The sequence below is a fragment of the Leptidea sinapis genome, chromosome 10, assembly GCF_905404315.1.
Source record: "Leptidea sinapis chromosome 10, ilLepSina1.1, whole genome shotgun sequence".
Taxonomy (NCBI): domain Eukaryota; kingdom Metazoa; phylum Arthropoda; class Insecta; order Lepidoptera; family Pieridae; genus Leptidea; species Leptidea sinapis.
Genome location: NC_066274.1, coordinates 3,329,200 through 3,351,380, shown reverse-complemented (window position 1 = coordinate 3,351,380; position 22,181 = coordinate 3,329,200). Strand labels below are relative to the sequence as shown.

General features: G+C 34.9%; 1 protein-coding gene across 1 annotated transcript in view; it reads right to left on the bottom strand.

Moving 5' to 3' along the window:
* Positions 1-22,181, bottom strand: part of LOC126966510 (myelin transcription factor 1-like) — a 366,689-nt gene that overhangs the window by 18,836 nt on the left and 325,672 nt on the right. Inside the window, exon 5 of the mRNA XM_050810626.1 lies at positions 1,332-1,393. Coding sequence (XP_050666583.1) covers positions 1,332-1,393 — 62 coding nt within the window. The remainder of the gene's footprint in view (positions 1-1,331; positions 1,394-22,181) is intronic.

The following is a 22,181-nucleotide window of genomic DNA, read 5'->3' as shown; positions in this document are numbered from 1 at the left end:
CTTATATATATTATCGATCGATCGATATATCGATAGTTTGTGGTAGATGATAGTCATGAGATTGTATTGTTTGCTGATAATACTTCACTTATTTTTAAAGTGAAACGAAGTGCAGATATTGATGACGAGGTAAACAATGCACTCTCAAAGATAGTGCGTTGGTTTGAGATGAATAATCTGCACTTTAGCAGTAAAAAAACCAAGTGTTTACGGGTTCATTACACCAAACACAGCGGAGGTACAAACCAACGTACTTATAAATGACCAGAAATTGGAACTTGTGGACACTTCGGTCTTCTTGGGTATCACGTTAGGTAAAAAGCTTCAGTGGGTCCAGATATTGCCCAACTAGCAGATAGACTCAGCTCTACGGAATATGCTGTTAGAAAGATTAGATAGTACACTAATGTTGCGACCGCTAGCTTAGTGTACTTCTGTTATTTTCACAGCATCATGACGTACGGTATTTTACTGTGGGGTCATGCTGCTGACATTGATATAGTGTTTGCTCTGCAAAAGAGAGCTGCTCGTTATATATATCCTTGGTTATAGGGAAAAATTTTAAAAAATAAATAATATAACTGTTCATTGTCAGTACATTTATGAAAACTTAATATATGTTAACAATAATCGTCACCTTTTTGCTCTTAATAGTGATTTTCATTTCACTAGAAAATTGCTTGTAACTAATTCTAGTAGGCTTCATAAGATACATAATAGCTTTAAGAGTAAATGTATACACTTTTATAATAAATTCCCAGCCACTGTTCAGGCATTATCTATAAATAAATTTAAATGTTTTTTAAAAAAATAGCTCTGTCGTAAATCCTATTACTCCACAGCTGAATACCTATGTGATCGGACAGCCTGGGACTAGATTATGATTATTTTATAGCAATAGCAATGAAAGTACAATATTGTATATTTTTATTAAATAGAGCGCAAAAAAGAATGCTGGGAGAGTTTCTTGCGCCGTTTCTTTCTCAGAGCGACATTTGTTTCCGAAGCGGTAGTAGTATCTAGTATATTAGAAATGACATCAAATATAATTCGAAAGGAATCAATTTTGAGAAAATAAATGCTTTTTTATGCTTATCGCTTGTTCCGTGCTATTGCTCAACATCTTGCCTCAGGCGGACGTGACACTTTTTTGTGTGTGCAGCCGGCGTTCATCAATTTATAAGACATTATCACGTCAAAAACAGCACTTTAGTTAAAACGATGGGCAGCATATCAATCGCATTTGTGTCACTTCTAGTACCTTCTTATTTCAATTTCTATGGGCACAGCGAAAACACATATTACACACACAATGTATGAAGAATACTTACGTGGACGTGGCAGAAGTAATCGGCCGAAACAGTTTGTGGATTATCGGAGGGTCGTCATAGTTCTGTAACAATGAATATAATGTTACAATATATATTATATTTATATATTTGTATTGTTATAACTATTTTTTTATGAGTTAAGGTGAGAGACAAGCTTGCACACTGAAAATATAAAATCTATAAAATATACATAATGATGGGGGCCAGAGGCGTGGAGAATGTACAAAGTCCTATCATCTCGACTCAATAGGGCTACTGCCGACCCAAGCGCTGGTAGCTATTTCGGTCAACGGATCAGCATTGCTATCCAAAATGCTATGCCAGTATGCTTGGTACGTATCAATGGCACTACTCGTATATGGCAAGCCTTATTGTAAGTATGAAGGCAGTTAAAAAAAGAGATGAATGTCAAATATCAAATACTAATGAGTCATTAATTTAAGGTTGGATCTAAGCTAGTAATTAGTCGAGTTATTTAGCAGGAAAAACAGAAGGAATCAAAATGTGATATTTAATATGCATACCTGAATAGTAATAAGAAACCACACTATGGTAAGTAGTAACCCTAACTTCTTTATTATTATTTAAATCCAAAGCCTAACTTTGTTCCATCAAAAAATACAACAAGTGGTCTCTTTTCCAGTAGTTCTAAGTTTAATCAATAGAAAGAATCAATGGTAATCTGAGGTATTGGGGAATTAATATGTAAGTTAGGACGACTCTGTGCTTTTAACAAAAATTTCAAGAGACATGAATGGAATGTGTCCAGAAAATATATAACTGGGTTTGTATAACCCTTGGATTTGTGTATTCACGTGTAATTCTTTCCTCGATGTATTTATCAAATGTAATGCGAAGTGAATCGATCCTCCATCAAAGAAGTTTAACATATAATTGGTGTGGACATTTGAGATTATATTTTGTGATTTAGTTTTTAAAAATAAGTTTCACAGAATCAAGTAATATCAATTTAGTAAAGTAAATTTATAATTTTCCCAAAGAACACTTAATGGAAGTAATGATGTGTGTCCCAATTCTTCAATGTAATTGAACTTAACTTCACTACTGTATCGTAGATCGTATCATTCGAAATTGGCACATTTATAGCAATAAAATAATTTTGTTACATTGGTCTTGTATCTCTACCAGGATAATACGATCTCTGTATGTATGTAACGGAGTTATTGAACAACCTCACACTTGACACGTAGTATCAGGGAGCAATGACACTTAGCTTCATCACTTTGTCATTGTGTACATATCAGGATCACTAGTGTAAGACTGACACACATACAAGAAAATAATAAATCGAGTCTGATTCTGTTTTAAGATAAAAAGAAGAAAATCATACTTAAAAAAAACTAAATAAACATCATTTAATTTCAAGGGAACAAGGTCTGGGACGGACGTTGAGTATTTGGGAAACTGAATTGAATTCGCGTAACTGTAATGCCAAATATATTAAAGTTAAAGAAAAAATCTCTTATTTTTTCTTTTACTTTTTATTGTCTTATTAGATATGTACACACAGTATGAGCTACTCAGGGCACCTAAAGAAGAAAACAAAGCAATGTGATGATTTTGTAGGAATAGTGGCGAATGAGGAGACAGATACAATCCAAGCGAAAGACGTTTACTAGTATTAACTTGATTCTGACACACATGAATTGGATCAATAAATTAATCAAATGGAGTTGCAAAGACCACACAATACAAAGGGATTCCAACCATATACCAAGGCAAAAAATCCTGAAACATCTGAAGGAGGGCTATAATTGACGATGCAAAAGACTTTGGAATAACCTGGAGTGAACTCAAAAGAGAAGCTCAGGTCTAATCACGATGGAGATGCACTACGAATTACCTGTTCCTCAACTGGGGGTTACAATAATTTATGTGATAGTGTCTGAATCACCTAATGAACACTTCTGTTTCCATTGGAGAAAATTTTGTATTAGTTCAAATTTGACATGCACCTAAATGAACTATTTTGGTAACACGACAAGTTTACGACAGATTTTACTGAAATTGTACGCCTCATATCTGGCAACGTATGAGGCAGTAAGCCTAAGAAGTAAAAACTTACGTATCCTTACCTGGACCATGGGACACTGCAGATTAAACAAACATCTCCAAATCCTAGACCTCAGAGTCTGTTGTGCGTGTAGATTAGTGCAGATGAAATCCCGTTACACATTGACAATTCATCAACTACTTGAAATACGTCAGCTCACTGCAAAAGATAGGGAGAAGATGGTTGAAGAATTGATCTTCTCAAAGAATAGCATCTCTTGAGATACGTCAGCTCACTGCACAAGATATATAATATATAAGTGGCCATCACAATTATAGATCACATTGATCACTGATCGCATTGAAACAGACAACAGGCTACCCTGAACTGTAATAAAGCCAGTGTACGGTGACGCCTCATGTCCTGTAGTTGCAAAACAATTAAGTTGCAAAGCAAAATAAAGCGTTGTTACACAAGAGTGTATAAAATTAATTCAAAGCTCAGTTTGATGAAATAATTAAAGGTTTTGTAACGGTCACGCGTAAGCACGGTGGGTTCTCGGAATATTTGGAAATGTGATTTTAATAGCCGTTGCCCAACAGAGTAGTAACGTTAGCATGTGACGACATTCTATTGAAAGTTATTTCAGTATTTAACAAAACACGCAAATAGCTGCGAGGATACGAAATACTTACGAAAAACTCTTTTCGTTGACGTCAGTCGCGTTAAGGAAAATAATCTTTTCAATGTCACAATTTTAATTATTACGTTAATAAAGAAACTTTCTAAATTACTAACACAATGATGGGCTTCAATGTTCAGCAAATATTTATGATGTATTTGACGTGGCGCTGCGATGGCAATATTATTGAACAAACGGGTAGAACTACTTAACTTCTTCTTAATCATAAAAAAATGTAAGCATTTAAGTAAAAATTAATATGATTTTTAAATTTTCAAAAAGGATAAATTTTACTTGGGCCCTACTCACCTACAAGTTCTGAAAGCCTACGGCGGAGCGTGGGACAAGCAACATATAGATATAAGTAGTTACGCGCGGCTTCCAGATTACAGACATGTTATTTGTTCGAAATCATTGTTCGAAATGATAAAACGTGTGCTTTCCTGTACTCGAAAAAAAAATATTGTGGAAATTGATTTACTTATGTGAATAATTTTTTGAAATTCTTTTTTTATGATTACGGATAGTAAATAAAATAGATGCCATGGATAAAAAATCTACTTTTAATCCATGGCATTCTCAGTTAGTTGTATTCTAAGTGAACTTAAAACAGAAGGCAGTTTTTTATTCTTCTCATTTTTTATAGCCTTCGTCTTCTGTGTGCGTAATTAATTGAACTGATTTTTCCGCCAACTGTGCACCAATGGAGAGTAATTTTTTCATGTTTATTTCAAGATGGTCTTCGGGTTTGTCATTGATATGATATGATGATGGTTTTACAATAAGGTCTATTGACATCTGACATATCAGTTCTGAAGAAAAAGTTGTATACAAAAGGGTACTTTCAAATATCAGAATATCTGGATATAAGCAACCCTTGGGACTGAGCTGCTGGGGTTATGCATGTCTGTCTCAGATTGACAAATGTAATTATAGATAAATAATTCAAATGGATAAGAAAGCCTTTTTTATGGAATAAGAGGACAAACGAGCGTACGGGTCACCTGTTGTTAAGTGATCACCGCCGCCCACAATCTCTTGCATCTTGCAACACCAGAGGAATCACAGAAGCGTTGCCGGCCTAAAGGGTTTGAGCTTTTAAAATTTAAACAAAATGGTCAAATTGTAGGTAAAGGCATTTTAGTGAGTATCGCTATAATATTATTTAGATGAACATTATCTTTTGTTATTTGGTAGAGTTCTCGTGACAGGCATCTTCATGCTCGCTTAATGACACTGTTTGTCGCGGCGACGTGGGGTGGGTCGATCCCTTCCCTAAAATATGGTCGAGGGAGGCGATGGCTGGTCCATGCGTCATGCTCGTGAACGGGTGCTGCTTGTGGTGGCTGGATGATCCTCCCACCGGGAAATCTGATGTATGTTTTTTATTTCTTTTATTTTTTAATACAAATGCTCGCATAATGCCTTTATTTTATTTACGGTATGTGTGGATTGATATATCTACTGTATTGTACTTTAAGTGTACTCAATAACTATAACTATGTTTTTACTTATTAATTTACATTCTTTTTAACTCGTGTAAGGCATTTAGTACTTGACGCTTCTGATTGAGTGTTGCATCACTTTGCGTATATTGTAATTGAAATGATTTAAAAAATTAATTTAAAAATAAGAATCTGTAATATCATTCAGTAGTCAAAGAGCAACCTTAGAGTTTCTTGCTCGTTCTTCTCTAAGGAAATCTGCCTTCCGAACGAGCTGTAAGAAAAAAATGTCATGTGTCAAGGGTAATGCAATTTACCTACGAAATAAAAAATATTTTTGTTTGTTTGATATATTTAAATTATATTTTAGTGTGTGTACGTTGATACATCTACTGTTCTATTAATACTTCTTATATTTTTCAAATCAATAATTTTGTTTTTTTTTTTACTTACCGAAGAATATAAATATATGTGTAAGTATCTATCCCTACGCTGTGATTCATGTTTTTAGAATTATAAAAGTTTTACTTGTATAGCGCGTCAATATTACATTCTCATACTATTTTTCTCATTACTCAGTTATCAGCGTTAATTTACACAAACAAAATCTAGAACATATTATAAGACTATCATATATAGCAACGAAAACATAAGATGTAAGACAAAATAGAGATGTACAAAAATAAATAAGGCGATTTAGGTACCTAAATGGCACTGGCAATGGACTGAAGACCACATGATTTTCAACAACAGATGTGGATCCCATTGGAGACGGATGGAACGAGAGAGATGACTGGAAAGATGTTGGAGAAGCCTAATCTACTGAGTCGACTAGTAGTTTTAAATTGTAATAAAAACCCCATCATCAGATTATATGGAAGATCCTATGCATGACAAAGGCCTCCCCCAAAGATCTCCACGACGATTGGTCCTGCGCTGCCCTCATTCAACGTATTCTGGTGATCTTGACCAAATCATCGGTCTATCTTGTGGAGGCCTACCAACACTGCGTCTTCCGGTAGTAAAATACTTCAAGGAAACTCGATTAATTACTTATTTACCTTATTGCAATAACATATATTATGTATTCAAACAAGAATTTATATGTTTCATAATTTTAATGTTATTTATTATATTTTATTTCAATGTGAGTATTTGTACTTTGGTTCTCAATTCGTCTGTATGTTTTTCTTTTTTTTATGTTTCTTACCTCAAAACTTTCGACTGGGTGAACTGATTTCTATAATTCTTTTTTTATTTGAAATCTCTTGCTTCCCGTGTGGTCCCATTGTAATTTGGTCCAGATCTCACCATGGCATCCATGAGAAAACCATAAAGGTCTTAAATTTTGCTATACATACGTATAGCAAAGTGGATGATAAATTTACGAATACCCCAACTGATTTCGATGATTCTTTTTTTATTGGAAAGCGCATACTTCAAAGATAGTTTGGTGAGAGTTTGGTTAGGTTCTGATAACGGAATCCATGACAAAGTAACGGAACACTGTCTGTAATCAAATTGCAAAGTAGTTACGTTCATTGCTGCATTGAAAAATTTAGTATATTTACACATATTTAGACAAATTGTAAGTTAGCGTACTTCAAGTTCACTAGAAATCATAAAATAAAATAAAAATTAACAAAAAAACAACCGCCTTCAAAAACACTATTCCAAAACAATAGATATAATTTGCACTAAAAAGTATTAAAATAATTGCGTATTTTTATACAATCTAACTAATTAATCTTATTCTAGTTACGATTATTGTAATTTTTGGAGTCGGTGTCATCCAAGATAGGTTTGTTACTACATACATAGTTATAGGTGAGATGAGCTTGAGTCGTGAGGAGGCGAGAGGCGAGAGCGGATTGCGGCGGAAGGACACCGATTCCAAAAATAACAATAATCGTAACTAGAATAAGATTAATTAGTTAGGTTGTATAAAAATACGCAATTATTTTAATACTTTTTAGTGTACATTATATTATCAATTGTTTTGGAATAATGTTTTTGAAGGCGGTTGTGTTTTTATTTTTATTTTTTTTTAAAGTCATGTACTCGGAACTGACAAACAAAAGTGACAACTTCTTCAAGGCGAGGTTAATAATACGAAATTCAAAAGAGATAACATTGTGAGGAAAAGATATTAAGTATATTCTGTCTGTACTTTTCTCCATAAAATGTACTATGGCGACAGTTTTACCCAATATTTGGGCTTGTGAAGGGAGTGTTTCGTTAATTTGATTTTAATATTAAGCACATAATTCCCTGTTTGCTTACGGCCAGTAATTGATACGCCACTCTAAGCATACGCCTAATACCAGTAATTATTTTACAATTCATCGGCTTTGGTTCCTAATGATGGATTATTATTCAGAGCATTTGGGTCTAATCTAAATATAAATTAATAGCCCCACAATGTCTGTAGGCTATAATAATCATAACAAGCATAGACTTACAATACACTAACGTATAGACGACCTGCAAGCCCGATAATATGTTACCTAACTAGTGGTTTAATATTCAAAACACTAAGGAGCTAATTCCAAGCGTGGCTGACTGTTTACGACTTGTCAATCAAAATCGGTTACAGTAACAAAATATTCGCTTTCCCTTTCCATCTTGCTGTATCTCTGTTAGATATTCTACTGTCTCGTACACTTAGTTTGACTATATACTATAATATATTGTACATATAGTGTAGTATACATAGTTCAAGTAGGATCACAATCACCACACCATGACAGTGCCAGTTAAAATGTTTAGCCGACTTCAAATTAAAGAAGGAGGTTATCTAGGCTTGTTTTGTGTTTGTTACTTCAGAATTTGAACCGATTTGGATTTGACCGATATGAATTATTTGAAGTGAGCACTTCGATCTTCTGTATGTTCATGTTCTGATAAGCACATTGAGGAATTTTCTAGAAACTGTGACATTCATAATGTTAACACGAGGAACAAACATAAACTTGTTATGCCTACTAGTCGGTTGTGTCGAGTTAGTAAGTCTTTTGTTGGGCGATGTATATGATCCCAAAAAATGTACAAAACGAATGTGTTACGAAATTTAAAAGAATTGTTAAAAAACGTTTGTGTGGGAAAGGTTATTATAGCATAAACGATTTTCTAAATGACACCACGGACGGATAAAGCGAACACCCTCAGGCTCTTTAATTATAAATGTTTATTGTACGATATTACATTGTAATCCATATTTTATATTTAAAAAAAAGCCCGATGAGTTTCTTGCGCCCATTCTTCTCAGGTCTGAGGCAGTCTCTTTTGAATGGGTGGTAGTTTTTGACGTTCAATAAGTGATTTTAAATCCTATTTTGAATAAAAATATTTGAATTTGATCACTTTATTTTCTGAGATTGAACCGTGACTAAATAACATTATAGTTTATATTAGAGATTTCCACCTCTGTATTGACAGACCACGATTATTATATCTGGAACCATTAGGCGTAGAGACTTGTAATTTGGTAGGAAAATTATTTTCGACGGGTAATGGTTAGATAAAAAGGATTTTATGACACTCCACCCGCAAGAGTTTTTTTTAATTATGAACAGAACAACGTGTGTCGGGTCAGCTAATTAAGTATTTCGTAAATGTTATCGATTTATGAATGTGGGTAAAAGTAGTTGTGTTTCGTAGGTCTTTTGACGCATCATTATAAAAATAAAATAATTAAATCAACATCAACTTTGCCTTGATTAATGTTTCACTTATGTTTGGTAGTAAGGAGGTTAAGCTCATCTGAGATAATCAATGAATTATTGATGGAACTACTAAAATAATAAATTCAAGCTTTAAAATACAGATGGAAGCATTTGATAAAGTGTAACTGATAAAGAAGGGCAGATTGCAAGCAATTCAACAATAATTGAAATGTGCCCACGCGTTTGGTGCCACAAATGATCAGGCATACTAACACACCATGCAGTACCAAGCTTTGTATCGTTCAGTCAAATAAAATAGAAATTACAGGAGTCACAATAACATAACTTGTTGCAACAATACTTGGTAAACGTCATGATCACTTCGTAAGGGGCTTTGACATGGGGAGAAGAACTGATGAGAAACTCCCAGCCAATCTTTTAAGTCATATAACTTAGCCTTGTGTACTTCATTAACAAATAAATTTGTCAAAATAATATGGTGTGAACCCTCTTCTTGAAGTAGGTACAGTCTTATTTCTCCAAGACTTTTGTATTTGTAGGTACAAGCAGTCTAACAAAAGTTAATATCTCATCGAATCTCAAGACAGTTACTCCCCGTAAATTCATAACCAATATAGATGAGGCGCGAGGTTCCCCTCACCACGCGACCACAAACATTATGCTGGGTGCCATCAAATATGCATAAAAGCTGTAAAATGCCGCACTTAACCGCACCCCGTCGCCGCCGTGTGCTGTCACCTCACTCACTACTTACGTATATCGTCTCATCCGCGATGTTCCAGACAGATTCTCAGACGTTTCTAATTAAAAATTGCCTCTCGTATTAAACTCTCTCATTAATTTGCATGTGTGATCAAAACGAGATTAGTTGTGACATTGGGTTTGTTACTTCAACTAAATATTACAAAGAGTAGCGAAAACAATTAAAATATACACAATATATAAAAAATTGTTCCAAAAAACAGCGACATTCACTGATATATTATGGCATGATCTTCAAAGTGTCTGGTGCTTCATTCGAATCAGTTAAGAAGCTAAAATCTAAATTGTATGCGAGTAAAGTAAAGTAAAGTCGCGGGCAGTCGCTCGTATTGAATATAATAATAAATCTTTTATAGATAATATGTAGAAAATTTATTAATATTCACCACACCAGTGAGCATTTGCTAAAAGTAATATAGTTATACGTTTTCGTTTATGAAGCAAAACTATCTAATAAAACAACTAAATAATTGTTTATTATAGTAAGTTTCGTTCAAACACAGTCTGTTTGTTCCAGCTAATCTGTAAAACTGTTAGAACGATCACGACGGAGGTTATGGAATTGTGAATAAGTTCCGATTAATTGCCACACAAAATATTCAAACAAATGAAGTCACGGCGAGCTGCTTGTAATTTTATGTAATCGTGCAAAATGAGTTTTTGGCTTTTAAATTTTTATTCTTGTGTGATTGATTGTTTAATGAACCAGTTATTTAAGCCATCGAAAGTTAAAAGTAATAAAACACAGCCATAATATCAAATCCCCAGTGCTAACGTACAAAAGCGCGGCGTACATAAATACATGAGCCGCGAGGAGTGGAGTCGCGGAATACTTACGAGTTGGCGACAGGAAATCTACAATCCCATTATAACAATCATCTTCCCGTTCATTACTCGGAGCTAAGATAGTAAATTTAAATTAACAGCCCCTTGTTAGTTAAACTATGTACATCTGCACCGAAATGAATGTTCATTTTGCAAACGAACACACGAATTGGCGACGATAACTAGGATAGTTCTGAATTCGGTTAAATTATTTATTTGAATGTGAAGATTGTATTTTAAACTAAGCCGTTTGCTTTCGCTCATCATAAAGACTTAGATTGTTATGGTAAGAATACTAACATTAAGTTTAGTTTACTCTCTAAGTTTTCCAAACCTTAAATTTTGGCAGGAGCATCATACTCGTACTGTAGCAGTTATGTAGTTCTTAAAATTGTTTGAATTGATACATACAGTTGTTAGGTATAAGTATATATATCAGTAGTGTAGCACCAGAGTTTTTTAGTGGGCATGTTCAAGAGATATTTGCTCAGGCATCTTATAATAATTCAGCTCGTCTTTGTAATCAGGTCATATAACTTGCAGTTTGTCACCCGTTCATGTTGCGGCGCTCGTTGTGATGTCCTTTGTTTACAGAGGCTTAATTGTATACTCGAGCGAGTTGACAGTGCAAGAAATAAGATGATAAGTTATTAATTATAATAATATATACATAGAACGCAAGCAATCGTGCACTTTCTGTTATTATACAAGAGACATTTTGAACAGAGAGCGAAGTGTATAAGTTTTATAGAACTAATAGTGTCACCAGTTTCCCACTGAGTGTGACTTCGTGGAAGCCAATGTAGCCGCCGTGAGACGTCTCCGCCGTCTTTATCGTATCTTTAATGAACACTCATAAACGTACACTACTTAACGTATTGTCTCAGTTAGCAGACCTTACCCACATAAGTAGCGGGTACTACATTTTAAGTATTCCGTATCCATTTTGACTAGCGAATCCGTTAGGAAAGTGCTAATTTTAAATGCGGGTTTTGTTAATCTGTAGTACTATATAAAACTGTAGGATCTGTCTGTAATTACTTATTCTGTGAAATTTTGAGATTAAAACGCTTTTCGCCTCACTGATACCAACTCTATCTATATATTCTTTCGTAACTCAAGAACGGTTAGAACCTTTTTGGTGAAAATTGGTCTCTACTAAGATCTCAAGATTGCCTGATGTATATTATATATATAATGTCTATATTCTTTCTGTGATTTTATCCGTTTTAATTTCCTAATCGCGCAACAAACAAACTCTACAATGTTCAATATTCTGTATTCTGTTTACTGTTATGGTTTGTAAGGTTATATCAACCAGCCTGTTAACATGCTTATCATCAGCCGGAAGACGCCCACAGCTAGACAAAGTCCTCCCCAAAGATCTCCACCATGATCGGTCCTGCGCTGCCCTTATCCAACGTATTTCGGCGATCTTCACCAGATCATCGATCCATCTTGTGGGGCTACCAACACTACGTCTCGCGGTATATTAATAAATCATAAACATAGTAAAATATTTTTTTAACTAAAAAATTTGTAATTGGTGTATTAATGATTGGTGATTGCGTAAATTATAGTGTCTGTTATAATTGCTGCTGTGCAGATTACTTCATTACCGTGAACTTAATCTCGTGAATCTATCAAATACCACCTGGTGGTATCAAAGTAAAACAGCATTATGTTGACGTCTGGCATTCCACAACTGCGCGTTTTGCAAGAAATTTCTTGCCTCGCACAGCTACCTTGTGGAATCAATTACCGGCTGCTGTTTTCTTAGGACTTAGGGACTTTCAAGACCTTAGGGACCTTAAAGTCTGGCGTCGCATCTCTTGACAACTGTTGCTGTGGATGTCCATGGGCTGTTGCCTCACTACACTCCATCCAGTGAGCCTCTTGCGATGTATAAACAAAGATATGTCATTACAATATGGCTATGTTGGATGGGCATTTAAGAATATTTGGATCGCTCCAAGTCCACCTCCAACTATTGGAACAGATAGTCATTTTCGCAAAAATAAAAAAAATATATATTCACAAAAAAAATGCAATAAAGAAAAGCTTAGTATACAAAACCTCTTTGATTAAAAAAATCACTCATTGAAATATACACTTTACTAAAAAATATACAATATAAAAAAAGTTACCGTTTGGATTTTCAATAATTGCATAATTTTTGTGGCAAATTTAAAAATTGAAAACAATTTTTTAAACGTACTTGGCGCGCGTCATTGGGAATCCCAAATTTAGATATTTCTCTATCAAAGTCTACATTTTTTGTTCGGAAAAAAATGTTATTTCTAAGAAAATTTGATGCAATTGTGTCATTATTTTTTATTGCGATCATAGATATGTTATTTGGGGTTATGGCAATATGCTTCAAATGGACAAAAATAAGCAATATTAACCACAATTCCAAAAATTTTTTTAAAAATGGAGGAAATCTGCTTTTTTTGTTTAATGCCCATAATTTCTAAAGAATATGGGATGGATTTTTTTTCTGATTTTTCTGAGGATGTATACTATCTATCCTATCGTCCCATATAGGCTTGACGTTGAATATTGGGACATCTTGTATATAAATGCACTTACCACTTCTTTTGCCGGTTTTTTCGGGCAATATTATTAAATATTATGACGTTCGACAAAAATCGTCGCCCTTTTTGCAATTTATAGTAATTTTCATTATTATAACAGTAGAAATAAGCATGAAAAGTTTTTAAATTGTTTCATCGTTAGATACTTCAGGAATTGTTTTTGTTTAGATTCAATCCTTTGTGTATGTATGATATAGTAGGGTGACCAGATGTTACTTGCATACTCAAGTCAAAAGTGCACTGCGAACATAACTAAAATTCAGAGGTTTTATTCACTCTATGTTGCTAAAATTACGGGTTACGCGTTTGATGACTCCCAGCTGCTAATATCTTTTATCTGTTATGATATAAACCTGGTCGTTCATTGAAAGCTTAGTATCAATTTTGACACCCAAATTTCTAATGGATGCCACTTTAGGTATTGATATGTCATTAATCTTTTAGTCAAAATTATTGGTTTTATTTCACGTGTCAATGTTAAATGGTGGCATTTTTTAACGTTAACGAGAATCCTATTGTTATTATAATATTCAGCTAAAGCATTAGGGTCTATTTGCAACTTGTGACAGTCATCAATCAGCATTCTGAGGAAGACTTTTTTATCGTCCGGAAACATTAAATGTTGACTGTGAGCAAAGCAGCTTCCTATGTCGAGTAAATACGCATTATATAAAAGCGGGCCTAGGATAGAGCCTTGTGGCATGCCCAATGGTATTAACATGAATTTTCGTTACTGTTTCGTAACGTTACTTCTGGCACATACGATTCATGATATATGACGTGACTCTTTGTGTAGGTTTTTGGATTTTATTGGAGTTTACTCCTTAAGAATCGATTTTCATATAAAGCGCAAGGTATGAGAAAAATATGGAGAGTAAAATCAACCCATCAAATAGGATAGTAACGTTTTTCTCATTTAAATAAAAACAGACTTTGTCTGCTTACAAATAAGGCAACAATTAGCATTGTATTTTCCTGTCGGCCACCTAGGGTTACTTTTGAAAATTATTTTATTTTGCAATAAGAAGTGTTGTGGCTAATGTACGTTAGTTTCCTAAAGTTTATTAGATGGCGTTGAGCCACAGACACCCCATCTAAGTTCAAATTAAAAACAAATAATACTAGATTAAACGTCATCTAGTGTCACTTTCATAAACTATTTCGTATTTCTAAATCGAACACTGAATCTATCGAGTAATACGACAACATAACGGTTTTCCATAGATGTCACTGATCACAGATTTTAATAATTAGGTACCTGACTATACCACAAATCACTATTAACTATGAAGTTATTTTATTTTTATAATATCTATAAAAAAAAATTAACCGACTCCATTGGACTGAGAGAGATTTTGTTTAGTACCTGTTCAAAGACAATCGTTCTTGAGGAGTAAACTCCAGTCTTGCGTTGGAGCTGACATACACACTTTTTTTTATGTAAATAAGGGACGAGATGGTAATTGATACGCCCTGCCCATTACAATGCAGTGCCGCTCAGGATTCTTGAAAAACCCCAAAAATTCTGAGCGGCACTACAACTGCGCTTGTCACCATCAGACATAAGATGTTCCGTTCCCACAAATTTCGAGTACATTAAATTTTTTGAGTAATATTATGTGATCCACACGATAAAATGCTTTTTCAAAGTCTGTGTATCTACAAATGGATGACAGAAATAAGGTAGATGAGATCATCTACCTTATTTCTGTCATCCATGTACTTTAACAGGTGATAGGTGAACACAGTAAAGTTAGTCACCGTGGAGCGAACTTCAATAAAACCATATTGTTTAAAGGAGGTAGCAATTGTTGGAGTTTGCAGACACATGTTCCAAATAATTTTCTTATCCCATTAAAGTATAGATACTGGCCGGTAGTTCACAATTTTAGTTTTTGATTCACTTTTATGAATGGGAACTTTTAAAGCTTCTTTCCATTTATCTGGCAAGACATAGAAAAAGGTTCAGGGATAGATTAAGGATTATAGAAAGTGGCTTAGCGAAGGTAGCTTAGGTACCGGCTCCCTTATTTGTATCCAACGATTTTAGCAATTTGACAATTTCTTCTTCTGAAATGAAATGAAATGAAATTTATTTGAAATGAAATGAAATTTATTTATTGCGTCGAATACAGTATGCATTATAGATCTTAAATTTATTGTAGTGTCTTCTATTCGACTTATTTAAATTAGCATGCATAAAGTTCACTTAAAATTAAAAAAATCCTTAAAACTATAAAAATTAAAAAATCTCGAATAATTATGTCGCATATCGTTTCGTTGTGTATTATAGCGTATTACGAATTAGACAAATCGAACTCAAGACATGGATTTTATTGTTATGGAATAGGAGGACAAACGAGCGTACGGGTCACCTGTTGTTTAGTGATCAGCGCCGCCCACAATCTCTTGCAACACCAGAGGAATCACAGGAGCGTAAGTTGAGCGTTGCCGGAAGGTTCCTTTAAGGAAGGTGTACCCGCTTTTTTGAAGGTACCCATGTCGTATCGTCCCGGAAACACCGCACAAGGAAGTTCATTCCACAGCTTTGTAGTACGTGGAAGAAAGCTCCTTAAAAACAGCACTGTGGAAGACCGCCACACATCCAGATGGTGGGGATGATATCCTAACTTGTGGCGTGTCGTGCAAACAACCCCGACAATTCGAGTTGCTCTACATTGCACGCGGTCACTGGGATGCGCCAGACCAGAGATGACAGCAATACTCCATGTGTGGCCGGAGCTGCGCTTTGTAGAGCGCTAGAATGTGGGCCGGCTTCAAGTATTGCCGTGCTCTATTAATGACGCCCAGATTCTTCGAAGCCAATTTGGCTTTGCCCTTCAGATGGCCACGAAATTGGCATTCGCTCGAGACTTCGAGACCCAGTATTCCGATACTGGCGAGGCTTTAAAGGAAGTGCTGTCGAAGGGCTGGATGGATGGTATTTATCTTCAGAGACAAGAGGCAAGGGGCAGTGGTGAACTTTCAAATCGATGTAACTAAACATCATCATCAACGTATTTTGATTGCAATTATTAATTGTATTCTGCTATTTTAGGCCAGGCAAATTGCATATGACGTTGAAATTCAAGAATACATTTTGTAGTTCTACTGAACCTCTGTTCTCGATTTCCCGGATTCTGACCATATAATGTTTGGTAGATTAAAGTCACCGGTAAGGAGTGTGTAGTCACTAGGATGTGATGAAATTATTTCAGCAAGACGGGTGGAGATCGAATTAATGCGAGCAGGTAAGAGGTTGTCTGTTGGCGCATAAATGATGATGCGATGTGGATACTGTGTCTTCCTTGTGTGTGAAGAGTATTTGCTGGTAAGGTCACCCATACAGACTCGACATCAGGGCAAACCCAATCGTGTTAGCTTTAGCAAATAGATCCTGCAGCTACCAAATAGTGAAGAACTATGATTGTACAACTAGAATAGTATATTTTTTCACAGCACGAACAAAATAATTTCTTTAACGCATTGTAAGAACAACCCAAATTCTTATAAAAGATATAAAAACTGAGATCTTTTCTCGATTATTCATTCATATCACTGAAGCGTAAGTTACACGTAAAATTTACATAACGATTCCATGAACTAACAAAGGAGAGGCCACCCTCAGTGAAACAATGTAGGCCAGAAATGCTAATACAGGGCCTCTCGCTACAAATTGATACTCGATCGTCGCACATATAAAACACTCTGTGAGAGATCGTCCCATGAATAATAAAGAATTGACAAACGCGCCAGAGGCTCCTCGTACTCCTGCTGCACGCAAAACTTTTCAAAAAGACAAAAAGGTGATTTGTAGAATTTGCATGCAATATGTGTGTAACACATTGATAATTTTTGAACAAACATAATGCCATTGAATTAATATATTGAAATAGGTTCTTTAAATTTAAAACAGTGTATTTCAATTATTTATTTCGCGACTCCATTACAGCTCGAAAAATCTTGGCGACCGCACGACCATAATGATTTTAGGCACAAAGTGTCGTCGTGTTTTGGATGAAAAGATACAAGAATATCCAGAGCCGGCAAGAAAAGCTCTTAAGTTATTAGTAGATACCATTCGCCACTTCATACCATTTTGATGTTTTTTTCCATCAGTTTGTTATTTTTAGAGTTAAAAGTCTTTTTCTTAAGCCTAGTATTTCGTAAGCCTTTTATTTCTATCATGAGATTTCTTTTCTACATCTATATCGATTTGGAAATTAAAATTGACATATTGAATTGCAGATTCAGTATGACATATGTATAATCTGTATTGTAAATAATTTTAAACTAGAGATTGGATTCATATGGAGAGCTTGGATTGACGTCATATAAATGTTAGAATAATTAAGTGAATAAGCTTTACAATGATAGAATATATGGTGTATTTCGAGTGGCGTGTCGGTGTATTAGCGGTTGTGAATGGCACGCTGTTTACCTGTGGAATCCGTACACAACAATTAGCTATTTAAACGATTTAGCCGAGCAGGTGTTGACGTGTTGGTGACACGCTTGAACATTACCTACGTGGCGTTCACTGGTACGTGTTATTACGGTCTGTTAGCATTTTGTGAACTATCACTTTGACAATATTTTGTTAAATGGCATAAAAGGCATTTATTTTCTCAAAATTGATTCATTTAGAATTTAATTTCGATATCATTTCTTATATACTAGATACATACATACTACCGCTTCGGAAACAAATGGCGCTCTGAGAGAGAAGAAGAAGGCGCAAGAAACTCTCCCAACATTCTTTTTTTGCGCTCCTTTTAATGAAATATACAATATTGTACTGCCATTTTGCTATTGCTATAAAATAATCATAATCTAGTCCTAGGCTGTCCGATCACTTAGATATTCAGCTGTGGAGTAGTAGGATTTAGGACGGATCGATTTTTTAATAAAACATTAAAATTTATTAGCAGATAATGCCTGAACAGTGGCTGGGACTTTTTATAACTTTTATAAAAAAATATTTACCCTTAAAGCTATTATGTATTAAGATATTATATATAATTCTTAAAAGGACAGAATTAGTGACAAGTAATCCCTTATTTCTAGTGTTATAAAAATGAAAATCACTATTAAGAGCATAGATGGAGGATGTGAAATCTGGTCACATTATCGAGAAAAGTTAAGATATTGTGAAAGAATACAAAAAGCGCATACATAGGCTTAAAGGAACAGGGGATAACGAGTGTAAGCACTTTTTGTTGAACTCCTGTCGTCCTGAAAACACCAGACGTCCAGGTGGTGAGGACGGCATCCATGGTTCATATATAGGTTGTATCACCTTACAAACTAATTTGTTTTGTATTTTACCGACATTGTAAATGACTGTTAATGTATTTATAATGACGATTCAAAAGCGCTTAATTTAAGCCTAATTGAATAAAGTCCATTTTGATTCGGACTTTGAGCTCATACTGTGGTGCGCCAGACCAGGGATGATAGCAATCAATGACTCCATACTATGTGGCCGCACCTGCGCTTGTAGGGCGCTAGAATGTGGGTCAGCTTGAAAAATGTTCATGCTCTATTTATGATCTTTAGTTATACAAACCAATCCATTTGACTTTGCCTTCCAGATGACGGCTGAATAGACAATCGCTCGAGATTGCGAGACTCAGTATTCCGATACTTGGCGAGGCTTTAAGGGAAGTGTTGCAATGAGCAGTGATACGACAAATGGTTTTTTTTTATTGGTAAATGCGCAAACTTGAGCTTTACCCCATTTCACATTCTCAAGAGACGACTCGGAAGAAGACACAACTATCTTCCTGCACTGGATGACGTTATCCCGAGATAGACCTCTAGGAAGTTCAAGTTAATGTTAGTTAATAATTAAAACAAAAGAGTTATTGAGTACAGTAGGTGCATCAATTCACACACACCCTAAATAAATTAAGGCATTATGCGAGCGTTATATAAGTGATTATAAAAAATATAATAACTTTAATTTAAAAAACATAAAGCTGAGTTTCTGGTAACAGGATCAACCAGCCACTACAAGTAGCGTCCGCTTACACTATTAAAAAGCTCACTGTTAATATTGATTTTCATGAATCTTATAATTTATTTTGCCCCAGTTGACGTTTCTGAAGTGGTTGGACTTCCCAAAGAGATGATACGCTAACGCATTATTGTACTACGTTCAGAGAGGATGTTTAACTATTACAGTTATGTAATCGTTCGTAATTGTAAAATTATTTTAGAATTAACGTTATCATAATCTTAGGTGTGTACACTAATACGCAATGATTTATTTTTCGTTGCATTTTACTGGACGTCAAGTCAAACCTAAATTGTAATTCTGTCAGAAAAGTTCCTGAATGTAATATTAATGTGCCAAGTGTTGGTCGTGATCTTATCGTTGAGTTTCAATTGAATATTATATATTTACTGTATATTTAGTTACAATCTTACAATCCAATTACAATTATTATACCAAAATGTAAAGTTCGTTTGTTTATTTCACTTTCACATCTTAACTAAACAACCGGTGATCGTGTTATATTGTAAACACGTTGTTGGGGATCGCGATACGTTAGTACCGCGGACGTAGTCGCGACCAGGATGATATATTTTTGTACGTTCGTTTCGTATATACGTACCCTAATCTGCATTTCAGTATCAGTCAGTCAATGAGTTACGCCTTAATATAATAAAGTCATAGTAGGATGAATAGAATAGCAATGGCTTACCTTACAAGGCTTGAAAATTTATTCACAGTTATTGAAATGACAAAGAACACTAAATAGATTAAAATAATAATCTCCGATTATCATTTAAAGACTGCGATTCATCCAGTTTTTGATCGAAAAACACTAAAAAGAGTGTGACGCAAATTAATGCATAAAATATGGTATTATAGTAATTTCTAATGCCAATGATACGAATTTTGAATCAGATCTTAATGTCACTATCAAGACCAGATAATGCTGCCGCTTATTCCCGTAAAAAAATAGAATCTTCTCTCATTCATCTCATTAGTTAACATAAATTCGATAGTCGCATAGATAGGTGCATCATTGGATGCGCGTGGTGATCAACCACAATTCATTGAAATTTCCATTACTATTTCAAAAATTCCATTACCAAGATTGCGAAAATTCGATAAAATAATGTATGCAGATAGTTTAGTAGCGGTGTCTTGAAGTATGAAAGGAAACATCAAATGTGCTTTCAACGTTTAGGGTGTGTCGCGAATGGCGCCGGGAGGCAAGAGGAAGCGAGCACAAAGGAGCACAACGGTGTCGCGACGAACTGATCACAGAGTAGTGTAGCGCAGAGAGGACACAATTATATTTAGTTTAACATTGCTCATAGTTTATTAAGCAGTGGAATTAACTGTATATTATTATGCTGGTATTTATACGGGGCAGTTCTGGTATAGCGTCTTTTTTAAAAACAGTGTTATAGCTGTCTCTTTATATTAGAGGGGTGGAAGTGGCCCACATGATGTAAAGTGAATGGATAATCGTAATGAGATTCTGTTGATTGTTCTTCTCTCTCACACGCGTTGTTTGTCTATACGTTAGTATGAAATAAACGGCTTGCTCAAAACTATCGTCAACCATATTGCTGTAGGCATAATCGGCGCTTATTCAAATTCATATTCAAATATTTTTATTCAAAATAGGATTCAAAATCACTCATTGAACGTCAAAAACTACCACCCATTCAAAAGAGACTGCCTCAGACCTGAGAAGAATGAGCGCAAAAAACTCAGCGGGCTTCTTTTTATATATATAAAGATATGAATTACAATGTGATATCGTACAATAAACATTTATAATTAAAGAGCCTGAGGGTGTCCGCTTTATTCCCAGTCCGTGGTGTCATTAAGAAATTTGTTTATGCTATAGTAACCTTTCCCACACAATCGATTTTTAATAATTCTTTAAAATTTCGTAACACATTTACTTTTATTATTAAAAACATGTTATGTATCTATTGGTGTCTTCATTAGTCTGTGCTTACCTTAAACGTACTGAAAATGAGTCTAATTCAACAAGCGGGTGCATTGGACTCCTGCATAAAGATATTGAGCATGCATTGTCGCGGATTGCATTGTGCTTCCTTCAGCCACGATAACACGGTCCACCACCAACTTCATTGTCTATCTAATTGTTACAATCCGAACAAAGCTTCCCCAGAAACAAATAGCTGTAGCGCCTGATACCTTCCAGGCTAAATGCTCCGTATAATAACATGTCTTCAGACAATCGTGCAATATATGCAGGAAATTGGTTATATTCGATTCAAATACCAACCGATCCTCTTTGTTAACTCAATACAATTATCAATCGAGCGATATTAATGGTAAAATTTAATCGCGGGAATGATTGACGGGCCAAATAAAACATTGGGGCTCGAAAAATTGGATATTGTGAGCAACAATGAGTAGCTGCGAATATCGCTAATGATCATTTTCGAATTGGCTGTTCGACGTTTTTATGAAATTTAAAACATTTCGTCTTGGGGAGAGCGAACGCTGAACGATCGCCCCGCTAGACTTAGGCATCAATCATTTGAGAGGGTTTCCCTGATCCGCGGTTTCTTCCTGCCTCCGTTCTCTGCCCAACTTTTACATCAAGTGATCTCCGTTAAACCAACAGCGCTCTGCATTTCGTAACCGACTTTTGTATTATTTTTATATGAATAAATAATATTATTTCCTGAGGGAAAAGGGGATTGGATTTCGTTAAATATGGTTTAGTAATTGAATTGAAATCTCTCAATGTCGACGTTCAATTAAGCTTTAGAATTTGTTCTTGATTAAGGAATATTCCTTTGTTGATCTGTAATATCGGAAATTTAATTTTTGTTA